The sequence below is a fragment of the Mesocricetus auratus genome, unplaced genomic scaffold (genome assembly GCF_017639785.1).
Source record: "Mesocricetus auratus isolate SY011 unplaced genomic scaffold, BCM_Maur_2.0 Super-Scaffold_100021, whole genome shotgun sequence".
In the NCBI taxonomy this organism is placed as follows: Eukaryota; Metazoa; Chordata; class Mammalia; order Rodentia; family Cricetidae; genus Mesocricetus; species Mesocricetus auratus.
In genome coordinates, this window is record NW_024429202.1 from 29,716,005 (window position 1) to 29,728,571 (window position 12,567).

Sequence of the window (12,567 nt, forward strand, 5' to 3'; positions counted from 1 at the left end):
GTTGAAGACTTTATTTTTCATTATCATGAAAGACTAAAAAGGACTGTAGTTAACCACTATCCTGACAGCTTTGTGAAACAAGCACACCTGGTCTTTTACATGAAACCAGCAAATTCAAAACCACAAAGAACTTTTGTTCAAACACACCCTAATGGATGCACACACACATACACATCTAGCCTACAAACTGTATTACCCATATGCATTCACTCTCAGGCTTTTTAGTCAAACAGACTTCTTGAGGACACGGATACAATGCATGCTGGGAAGAATGATGACACTCACATATAGCCAGGCAATCTTGGCCTTCTCACCAAAATACACACCTTTGCCTGCACTAATCTGAATCCACAGGTCTGCTTTCAATCCTTCAGAATGTTCATATTTACACACAACACCATATTGGCTGGCAGAACCTCCCACCGTGATGTCCCGTGTTTCTCAGATCCAATATGGTGGCTGCTGGCCCCGTGTGGGCACAGAGCTCAACTTTTCATTGTAACAGCTGCTGTGTGCTCTGTGGCTTCTTTGGGGCCAGTCTAGTTTATATGAAATACACACTAGATGCCAACCACCACCTATTTACTGATATAATTAGTCCTGCATCTGGCACTTTCTCCATTCACTATTCAGGGGAAAGTGGGTTGGTGGCCTCTCAGGTCTGATGTGTACACCTTGCAGTTGTAGGCACCCTGGCTTCCCCTCCTCTGAGCTCCACTCTTACCAACCTCCGAGGCTCCCACTACAACTGCTTGCTTGGGGAAAGCACACCTGCTTTGATTGTCTAGTGCCGCACTGGGGACCAAGAAGGGAGCAACTAACACCGAGGGTCATGTGAGCACCTGCTGTGGTGGAAGATGATGGAGAGCTGGCCTCCGGAGCGTGGAATGTGTGTGCGCCCATGCAGGCATGCAGGGCAAGGTTGTTAGGCAAACACACCTAAGAGAGAAACGACTCACCCAGAATGCCACGAGAGCTTGCCTAGGCCCAGGCATGTTCTAGGCACTGAGAAAAAAGAGACTCTCTGAATGAAGGACAACTTTTTATTTTGGCTAAAAAGCATGAGCCATGAGTGGGGTTTGAGCGAGAAGATGTGCAGAAAGACCCAAGCAGGGGCCATTCAAATGGTGACAGGTGTTGCATTAGAGTCTCCCACTAGATTTTTAAAGCACAGCCTCCCTGAAGTTACAACCACTGAGAAACCAGAGCCCTAAGGGGACCCCTTCCCCCAATTGCATGGTCTCACCATCTGTGACCCTGCTGCATTAGCAGTAATTTAGTGTGTTAAGACAGTGCTCATTTCAAAGGTATTTGCCTTGTGTCTTAGGAAACCAGAGAAGAAAATAAAAAGTTGAAGGAAATGAGAGGGAAATTTACAAAACCCCAAGAAAAGCTTCAGCTGGGCTTTAACATACAGCACAGTAGTATTTACATTTTTCCCAGAGGACGGCATGCAAAATGGCTGTTAAGTGCTATGTGTCCTATACATGAGGCAACTAAGAAAGCTCCAGGCTGGAGGCCACCAGCTAGGACCTCCCACAGCTTCAGGTCTCTACCACATCTGCTGGACATCTGCAGCCCCTGATCACCAGAGGAGACTGGAAACTGCTGCTCAGCCTTCCTAACTGTTAAGAATTGCAAACTAGTACTGCATGAGACTGCAAGGTAAGGACGCATAAGTACTCTGTGGACACAGCATTTACTTCCAAGTTCAAGGTACAGCACAGCAAATCATTCTGTGGAAACATACAAGCACTACAATTATCTTTGACCGGAGCCCCACATTACAGTTTTGGCTTTAAAAATCATACCCATTATGATTCACACAACAGCATTACCTAGAAAACATTGTCTGAACTTCGAAACCTAACATGGGTATAAAAGGACCAGTGAGAACAGAGATAATGTGTCTAACTAGTGATTAAAGACAGATTAACAAGGGAAGGGGTCTCATGACCCACACACACTAGGGGAAACCTCAAGGACTCTGGAGACCTGGACACTGAAGACCACACTGGTTCTCTGTGGCTACACACCATACACAGTACAGTAAAATAACCTTCAAGAGGACACTGGTCTTTTAAAATCTTGGCTTTAAAGAATGACAAACTCCTCTGAAAATATTTTGTTCAGAATTGCTGTGATTATAAAAGTACTTCAAGTTAAGAAACCCATCTAGAACCAATCTGGAATGGCAGTGCACTGGGAAAAAAAATGGCATTGATCTGTAATGTCTGCATCTCCAAAGAAAAATATAGAAAGAACTTAAAAAAGCCAGGAACCGCTTCTTCAAAAAAAGGTATTGATTCAAAAATTTACTGCACAAAAATATGTACTTCTTAAGTGTTTCTAATAAATTAACTCCATAACATCTGTATGTGTATTTATATATTTATATATACATATATAATCCCTGATCATCTATAAAAGAGGGTCTATAATAGTAAAATAAATGAACTTCAAAAGTACCCCCTTCACAAAATGTATTTAACATTAGTTTTTCTCAAATTTTAAGGAATGTAACAATATGTACAACTCTTATGTATTAGTATAATACCAAAATAGTCCCAGTCATATTAACAGGCTGTCAGAATTGTAAAACATTTGTGTCAAGTTCAAATTGGAGGACAGCTTAGTTTCAAATGAATGCAGTCATCCATGGGAAGAGTCCCCGTCTGAGTGGGAATAACAATCATCTTATCTACAGTAGGCTTCACGAGAGGTAGTGTTCAAGTCCAGACAGAAAGGGACGCGCTAACTATCTTTAATTGACAGAGTCATAGGAAGAAAGGATGTGGTGTTGGTTTCTTAGAAGATCAATTGGTGGCTTTTTTTATATGAATCTGAAATACAAAATAATGAAAGATTTGATAAAGCAATTAATTTGAAATTCCCAGAAAGCTTCATTTGCAAAATCAAAATACAACGTAAAACAATGCAGCAGCTATGTGACTTCCCAGACTTCCTATGTCCTTACCTCATTAAGAATGGCCCAAACAGCAGAATTCTGAATAACTGAAAGTCGAAAGGCTGAAATGGGGTTGAGAGCAGGGTCCACGATTCCCTCTGCAACACCATACTCAAATTTTCCTTCAAAACAGGAAGTAAATGTTAAAGACCAAGCACCAGTATCAATCCACAAACAAGTAATTTTTTAAAAATTACATTTGTGTTTGTATGGGGTGTGCACACAATACGTGTGTAGATGTCTGAGGACAACTTTTAGGAGTTGGTTCTCTCCTTCCACAATGTGGGTCCAGAGGATTGGACACAAGTCATCAGGCTTGGTGACAAGTGCCCTTATCAACTGAGCTATGTTACAAGACCACACACATATGATTTGAGTGGAGCATACTCATCAGCTAGAAGTTATTTACTTATTTATTCTACTAAGCTTTTTGCTTTGATATTTACTTTCTGCCATATTATTACACTGTAGATGAATCACTTCTAGTTAGAGGAAAAAGCCTTTCAAAGCAAGTATTAATTGTGGAATACAGCAGTCCTTTATTTGCATTGGAGCATCTCTAAATCTCTGCTACCACTATACTTCTAACTTGGAAGGTGCTTCTCTTTCTGTACATGTGAGCTGTCTTTTAAAGAAGCTGATTATAAAATCTGCTTATTTTCCTAAAGAAATGAGCTTAGATATTGTATTAGTTTAAAAGTTCTGAGTTTAGAGCTGGGTGGTGGTGGCATACACCTTTAATTCCAGCATTCAGGAGGCAGAAGCAGGTGGATTGAGGCCAGCCTAGTCTACAGAGGGATTTCCAGGACAGTCAGGGATACCCAAAATAAAGCAAAACTTCCAAATTTCACAATACGTCTTGATTGTGACTTGTTTACCCAGTCAACCATCAACAATAACTATGCCTATGACACCTGCTACTATAGTCCACCATCAACTACAAAACTTCATTAAAATAACTTTTCTTTTTCCTTTCTCATTTCCTTCCTTCCTTCCCTCCCTCCCTTCACAGAGTTCAGGCCAGTAAGCATTAAATAGGTAAGTATTAGACAATAGGAGAAAACAGGAGAGGGAAAATGCCGGGGTGGCTGCTAGCTAATACATAGCTAAAATATAAGAGGGCAAGCTGAGCATGCTGAAGGCATTCCCGTCCAGGTTAATCTGTTGAGCACACGCTCCATAACCATAACTGAGTATGCTCATTTACCATTCCTAACACCCTCAAGGCTTCCCTAGGTGCCACTGTCAGCATCACATCACAGACGGCACACACCCAGAGGGAGGGTCAGAAATCGGGTGGACTGGCATGTGGAAGTTAGATGAGGGCATGAGAGCAGTGAAGACCATCCAGATAGAGACGGGCAGAAAGAGGCAGCAAAGGCAGACTCGCTGTCACTGAGATATAGCCATGACAGGCAACAGAGAAAGCCGACAAGCCAGGGAATCCACCCAGGATCGGAAACTGTCAGATCAATCGAATATAAGTGACAACTTGAGCACACTGGTGACTGCAACTGTCAAGTGCCTTAATGTATGACAAGAATTTGAAACGACTTTAGGAGTCAGTCCAGGAAATAAGGGGCGTGTTACTAAGTAGACATTACCTATTCTGAAATAGCCATCTTCTAATCGTTTGTCTTTGGTTTCTTTGCTGATTTCCAAACTGTCGCTCTAAAAATAAAAGCAACAACTGTATAGGTAATTGTGCCCGTTAAGCAAACCTAACTTTGTGTAAAAGTTACATTTGTGGTGCAGCTATGAAGAAAACTGGCATCTCAGTTGAGAATTCTAAAAATGTGTTAGTAAAACTTTAACCACCTGCTCAGCCTGCATAGAATACCAATGGTCAGAAAATGAAGATTGTATGTTAACTTGAACAAAATGTAGGCATTTCTTTTTTTTTGGTTTTTACGAGACAGAGTTTCTCTGTATTGTTTTCGAGGCTGTCGGTCCAGCCCAGCCTCGAACTCACAGAGATCCGCCTGCCTCTGCCTCCCGAGTGCTGGGATTAAAGGCGTGCGCCACCACCGCCCGGCAATGTAGGCATTTCTTACAGACCAGTGAATCAACTTTGTGCATTCCCCATGCACCTGGCATTGTAGAACTCAAAATATACAGGGTAAACACTGTGGTAAAATATGGACCCCTTTCCTAATATAAACAACTGCATTATTTTTCCAGCAGTAAGCAAAATGAAGACTATGGAAGAAACAAATGGGTTCATTAATATCAGTTTTCAACATTTTAAAAACCTAATATTATCACCTACCATTAAAGTCATACATCTCATGAGTTTTTTTTTCTCATAAATAACACCTCTAATCCATTGTGACAACTGGCTTCAAATGTCAGTTTGACACAACTAGAGATTAGTATGAAGAAAGCCTCAGTGAGGGGCTGTCTACATTGGATTGGCCAGTGAGCATATCTGTAGGAAGCCCACTGGGGCGGAACCACTCCTTAGGCAGGGGTTCCTGAACCATGTAAGAGAGGAGAAACTGAGATGAACACAAGTACACATGAGAACGTTCATGCATTCATTTCTCTCTGCTCTTGACTGTGGATTTGATGTAACTTGATATTTAAAATTCCTGCCTGACTTCCCCACAGCGATGACCTATAATCTGGAACTGTAAGTTAAAATTAGCCCCTCTCCCCCATAAATTGCTTTCTGCCAGGGCATTTTATCACAGTAACAGAAATGAAACTAGAACATCAGGAGTAGCAGCAGCCAATACCTTAAGAGGCAGAACCTCCACAGTTGTGTTCAGCAGGATGTCTCCTGGGTGTTCTTGATTGCCACTATGGAACAAATAACTGAAAATACATACCAAAGAATGAAAATACACGTTAGACTAGAGTGTACAAGATCCAAGAACACATCACACCCCAGAGTGAGCTCTTAGAAGGTATAACCACACCAAAACCTGCAACCAGCCAGCTGACTCAAATACGCTGCAGGAAACTTTAAGACTGAAGGGCGCAGCTACAGGCTGTGTGTTACCCCTGCTGGAAGCCCCCATGTTTGTTGCTTAACATTCAGTAACAAAAAAGTGCCCACTCTGACCTGTTTGCAACATTTTCCACACCTACAACAATCACAAGCACAGCACCTTGTGTCACAGAGTTTTCGGGATGACAGTCAGGGGTCATGGCATGTTCAAAGCCTCGGGTTAGGGTTATGAGTTTGGCACAGTGACAGAACACTCACCTAACATGTACAAAGCACTGGGCTCACTGGGCATTGTTGGCGCACGCCTTTAACCCCAGCACTCGAGAGGCAGAGAAGGCAGATCTCTGTGAGTTCAAGACCAGCCTGGTCTACAGAGAAAGCTAACAGAAACCCTGTTTCAGCGGGGGAGGAAAATCTAAAAGCTTAGATTTAGGAGTCAGAGAAGACCTTAGTTTGCATCCTGGCTCCCTAGATTCCTTGAGTCCACCTTTACCAAGCCCAATTAACTTGCAGCATGAGTTTCTGCTAGTGCATGCTATGTCCATGCACCACTCATGACTATTCTAAATGTATAAGAACTGACAAAAGGCATCCTGCACTTGGAAAATCCTCAGCCAGGGAATGGGTACAGGTGACAACTTGCTTCAAGTGTAGTATTTGTGGGCAAACATCTCCTGTGACAGGAATTTGATTTTTTTTAAACTATGCAGAAGAGATTTTCCTAGCATTTTCAGATGAAAAATACTGTTTTCATTTTTAATTTTATGTTTTATTTTAAGAGAGAGAGTATGTGCACAGGAGTGCAGAACTCACAAAGGTCAAAGGTCATTGGCTCCCCTGGAGCTAGAATTGAGGACATTGTGAGCCACACGATATGGGTACTAAGAATTATTGAGTTCTCTAAAAGAATAGTACACACTCTTACCCACTGAGGCGCCTGTCCAACCCCTGCTGTTATTCTGGGGACAAGATCTTGCTGTTGCCCATTCTAACTTTGAACATCTGGTCTCCCAACAATACTGGGACTTGAGGTAAATGCACTGGTTCATAGAGAAATACGCTAAAAATGTATCATTACCTAGCAATGCTGGTTTACATGACGGCTGTTCATTCTCTGTCTCAGCTAAGGATGCCCAAGTGAAGGGAGCCATGGAGAAGAAGAAGACGGGCTTCCAAGATGGCTCAGTGGGTAAAAATCCTTGTCATGCAAGCATAGGGACCTGAGTTCGATCCCCAGAGCCCATGTTAAAAAAAAGCCAGCCTCATCAAATCAGTGAGTTCTAGGAAAAAGTGAGAAGAGACCCTGCCTCAAAAAAACAAAAAACAAAACAAAACAAAACAAACAAACAAAAAAAAACCAGGTGGAGATTGAGCAAGAAAATAGCTGAGGTTGATAGTGCACCCACCTCAACACACAAATAAAAATAACAATAGGTCACACCAAAATTCCTCATGGGGTCTGTGCTGATACGGTAGCAGGATACAAGAACAGATACAAGTCAGTGGACACGCCTGCATACACTACTGGGTGCAAACTCCATTACAGTAAGTGTGCCACTGACATTCTAGTAAAAGTGGGGAGAATTGAAGGGGCCATGAATATTAAGTCAACAAACAGAAGAAGATAGTCCTAAATCATGCGAGTCCCACAGAACCTAACGGGGTTGCAAAGTCCCGTGGGCATGCTAAAAATTATCTGCATCGGCAAAACTACTGGCTAGGAACATCCACCATTTCAACGGGGCTAGTAACTTGCTCTCCCTGTGTTTGGAGACAAAGCTAACTTAAAGACTCGAAAATTATTATGGAAATAGGTCTAAATAAGAGTAACAAAGTTACAGATTAAATCTAAGTCCAGAAATGACAATCTACAACCATAAGACCAGCAAGACAGCTCAGCAGATAAAAGACACTTTATCTACCAAGCCTGAGGCCCAAGTTTAGTCCCTGTCACCCACAAGGTGGAAGGAGACACCCAATCCCACGTGTTGTCCTCTGATCTCCACACACACATAAATGTAACATCTTAAAAACAATTTATCCAGAACATTAAAATATTGATGGCATGCCTGAAAACATGAGCACTGTTTCATACTCAGCTATATGAAATTAATTTGAAACCAAAACTTTTACGACTTAGCACCCTGTCAACCTACTATGCACCAGCCCATAGATGAGGTAGGTCATAAGCACTCAGACGAAGTGGAATGCCACTGTCACTGACCTCTCTACATTGACTGGCTTGTCGAATTTAAACAAGATGTAGTCTCCCGCTGTGGGGGTGATGGCCCAGAAGAAGTCCTCGCCCATGTAGGTCTTCTCCAGTGTGTGTCCTTGGTAAACCTTCAGGGAGGTGGAGACCTCTGCGGGTGGATTCACGTGGATCTTGAGAAGCAATGGTTTCATGTAATCTTTATCCTAGGAAGACGTGTGTGTCATTATGTAACATCTACACACAAACAGCAACCGGTACAGCTACCAAACGCTATGTTAAATCACCAACCGTGAGTTTCTGAATTTTCCCCGACAGTGACGAATGCAGACCCACGTGCTGGAAGAGGGATGGTCGGAAGCGGATTCGTAGATTTGCCTTCTGTCTGTCACAATGTTTCTAGACATTTAAAAGAATCGGATTTTATTATTCAATAAAAAAGTGCAACTCAGGCCCTAAAGAGTTCTGTGGGTTGGCATATGGTATCACTGCTATTTAATACTTTCGAGTGTACTGGGGTCTGCTACTATATCCCATAAGAATTTGAAGGGAGTGGGGGCGGGCAACTGGAACAACAGGAAGAAAACAACACGCCTTCCACAAGCTAGATCTGCTGTCTATATACAGCCAGTAGTAACAGGATAACAAATCCTCAAGACCCCACCAATGTTTCTTAGCCATACATGAGGGAGCCAACACTTAGAAAAAGGGTGGTTAAGGGATTTTTCTATTAACAAAACAATGTATTATATATGCACACACATGACTGAACTGTTTAAAGCACTGCACCACACACACACATACATACACAGTTACCATACACACACACTCTCACACTCATACACAAGCAAAGGAGCACGCACACACACACACACACACACACACACACACACACAAACACACACACACACACCTAACTTTCTAACATTGGAACTTAGAACTGACTTCAGAATGAAGTCAAACATGTGAAGAGTAAACAGTTTCCCTGCTGTAGCCTTATTTAACTTGTTACCAAGATCTACTTCACTCAAAGTTACTTTCATAAGGGAAACAGAAAAACTTCCAGGCCAGGTACCTGGCACATGCCTGTAATCCAGGCACACAGGCCACTGAGGCAGGAAGATCTTCAGATCTAGGCCAGCCTGGGGCTACATAGTGAGACCCTGTCTCAAAAAAGCAAAGAAAGAGTGTCCCCTGGACCACATGGAGAGTTAACTTACAGCATCTTTTTCAGGGTTGCAGACTTTCACCCAGAGAATGTGGTCCAAGAGCCAGTCAATGGGTTTCTCCTTATAAAACATAAAGATGAACTCCACAATCAGAGTAAGGTCTGGCGCTTGAAACATCTTTCCTGAAAAGACATTCCCAGTCAACATCTGTCACAAAGGGCCAGTCCTCGAGATGCCTGCAGAAGGGACTTCTACGCGCTAAATATATTGAGGTTTTACTACCATTATCAAAAACAGCATCACTTTAGCTAAACATTCTGTGGACTTGTCACCTGAGATAAACAGAAGTAGCCAACTCCTAATGTTAGCTACAATGCAACGCACAGTGTTGCTTAAAGCATTCAGAGATCAAGTCAGACTTTTTCCCCTATCTTAGTAAGACTGTTCCCATAAATAAAGGAATTTGAGACATTCATATTTTTAAAAAGTATGCAGGGCTAGGAATACAACTCATCGACAGAGCACTTACCTAGCAATATGTGTGCGGGCCTAAATTTAGTCGGGGGGGGGGGGACAGGGAGGAAGGGTAGGAGGGGAGGGAGGATTGCAGGGGAGGGGAGGGGAGGGAGGGAGGGATCTAAACCAATAATATAAAAAGATGAAGGAGGCAGAAGAGGCGAAGGAGCAGGAGGAGGGCCGGGAGGGAAAGGATTACTAATTTTGTTGTCACTGAAACTTTGATAATTTTGTTTTCTGAGTCTTAAAACAAGTTTTGAGTTAATGACAACAAGGTCAGACCGAGCCTTTACTGTTGGGGGTTGGCTTGAACCCAAGGCCTCCCTCACTCACACTAGGCTGGAGGTCCACCACTAAGCTGCACCCCAGCCCTCACATTCTTCCATCAGATTTAAGCATGCTGCCCAGCCTGGCTTTAGATTTGAGACCCTCCTGTGTCAGCCTCTCAGATGCAGGAATCGCAAGCGTTCCAGATGTGCACCATCACACCTGGCTTGAGGTTATTTTTAAACCCTGTAAATTTCCTTCACACATTTGGCTTCAAACATGTTCTTTTTTCCTTGGCTATTTTAGGAATGCCACTCCCTCAAAGGCTTTAAGATAAGTACCCCAAATAGTTCATGAAAGAAATGAGTGAACAAAACGTAATCACCTACAAGAGCTGCACGCTGCAGCCCCCCAATAACCCATCAGTGCCATGCTTTGGGGTGAACCCCAGTCTTGTAAGCACAAAGGAAATGGCAGTGTCTCAGAGGAACTCAGCTCCCAGTAGCACCATGGCGGCCACTGTGCAGCTTTCCAGAGGACATGCTACACCTTGGAAGTCACAGAGGCTACGTGAGGTCATGTGCATCAGCTTGCATCAGGAGATTTCCTTAAATTTAATTTTCTCAACACCAAATCAATTTCTCTGGGGGGGGGGGTAACTCTTTTGGTTCGGTTTAAGATTTTGAGATCAGCTTTTTTTTATGGTTTTTTGAGACAGGATTTCTCTGAAGCTTTGGAGCCTATCCTGGCACTCGCTCAGCAGATTAGGCTGGCCTTGAACTCATACAGATCTGCCTGCTCCTGCCTCCCCAGTGCTGGGACTAAAGGTGTGCACCACTGTTTTATAAAGTAGATAAACCGAACATTTTTCTTACCAATGAATCCAAGCTGGGAAAACTCTAGGATCATCCATTCTTCAGAAGAGAGTTGAAGTGCAAAATTTTTTATGGTATTAAAGTAGTTTTGTTTGACAATAATATCATCTTCAAGCTAGAAAAAAATTGAACAATCATGTTTAAATAAGGCAAAAAGAGAAGGAAAGGGGTAAATAGGTATTATTACAGTAAACCCAAACATATTCTCACAAGTATCAGGAAAACTATGGCTAAACCCAATTAAAATATAAACATGGGCGTTGTTGTGAAAGCAAAAGATTATCATCAACTACCTAGGTCAGAGGTCAAAGAGGAGCCAGCACCTTCCCTCACCTACCTTCTGTCTGGCTAGTGAGAGGCTCGAGGGGAAAGCTGGGCAAGCACCCATCTGACACCTGCATTCTGTCTGACAGACGCCTAGGTACAACTCTCTCTCTCTCTCTCTCTCTCTCTCTCTCTCTCTCTCTCTCTCTCTCTCTCTCTCTCTGTCTCCCTCAGGGCCCAGCTCAAGCTAGGCAAGGGCTTTAGTACTAAAAAGCCTCTTTACAGTTTTTAAAGGACTTATTATTTTTATGTGTACATACATGCATGTCTCTGACCTAGGTTAAGGACATCGCGTGTGCAGGAGCCTGTGGAAGTGAGAAGGGGCACTGGATGCCCTAGAGCTGGAGTAACAGGTAGTTAAGAGCCACCATGTGGGGTGTGACACAGGATAAGGTGGTACCAGAAGCGCCTGGCAGTGTTCCAGAAGACCATCTTCTACTCCAAGTCACTTGCAAGCAGCCCCCCTCTTTTTTTTCAAAGTATCAAGCTTTATTCAAAGCAAAGTGATAGTACAAATCAGAAACACATTGTAAATCAGAAACACATTGTCGAGAACAGAGCCAGGCCACAAGGGCTCCAGGCACAGTGTGGGGCTGCCTTTAGGAGATTCAAGAGAAGGAGAAATCTGACTGTTAAAGGGGAGTAGCAAGGGTAGTTCCCTGTTTTGATTGACAGATTAAGGCATAATGTCATCTCTCTACTGTGCACATCCTGTCCCAGAATGTGTCTGATTTTAATCATGTGCATGCCTAATTATGCATAGACATAAGATGGTAAATAGGGGATTCTCCCTACACGTTCACATAGGGACACAGTTTCTCCTTACTGCATATGCACCCCAAAACAGTCCAAGCCAGACTGGCCTCTCCATTTGGAATATGAATGAATAGAATCTGTTGAAGAGGAGAGAAACTTACTGCATTGTTCCTAGTGGGTGTGTATAGAGCTCAGAGCCGGTTGGGGTCCTGGGTTGCTAGCAGGTTTCTGGGTGCAGTGATAAGAAAGGCGTTTGCGTGCTAGCATGTGCAGACAAGTGCTTCCGGCTGCCCAGCGCGTTAGTATTAGGAGAGGAGTGCATGTACAGCCCACACCAAATATGGATCCAGGTCACTAAACTCCCCCATGCTTGCCTACACCATTGTTTAGATACGCAAAGAACTTTGGGAACACTGGGACAGGAAATGGTCACAACAATATGGTGCTTGAGTGAAGTAGGACGGTTAAATGTCATACTGAGCGAGGGAAATGACTGAATGGCATTAAAGCTCTGGGTCATCTATGAT

At 43.0% G+C, this 12,567-nt stretch overlaps 1 protein-coding gene across 3 annotated transcripts in view; it reads right to left on the reverse strand.

Moving 5' to 3' along the window:
• Positions 1–1,029: 1,029 nt before the first annotated feature.
• The window catches only part of Mgat4a (alpha-1,3-mannosyl-glycoprotein 4-beta-N-acetylglucosaminyltransferase A), a 106,682-nt gene continuing 95,144 nt past the window's right edge, over positions 1,030–12,567 (reverse strand). For all 3 annotated transcript variants that reach the window (XM_040729613.1, XM_040729612.1, XM_040729611.1), the window contains exons 9-16: positions 10,961–11,075; positions 9,354–9,484; positions 8,425–8,532; positions 8,146–8,339; positions 5,707–5,785; positions 4,573–4,639; positions 2,978–3,090; positions 1,030–2,843 (exon numbers count right to left, since the gene is read on the reverse strand). In XM_040729613.1, the coding sequence (XP_040585547.1) occupies positions 2,817–2,843; positions 2,978–3,090; positions 4,573–4,639; positions 5,707–5,785; positions 8,146–8,339; positions 8,425–8,532; positions 9,354–9,484; positions 10,961–11,075 (834 nt within the window). In that variant the 3' untranslated portion in view covers positions 1,030–2,816. The remainder of the gene's footprint in view (positions 2,844–2,977; positions 3,091–4,572; positions 4,640–5,706; positions 5,786–8,145; positions 8,340–8,424; positions 8,533–9,353; positions 9,485–10,960; positions 11,076–12,567) is intronic.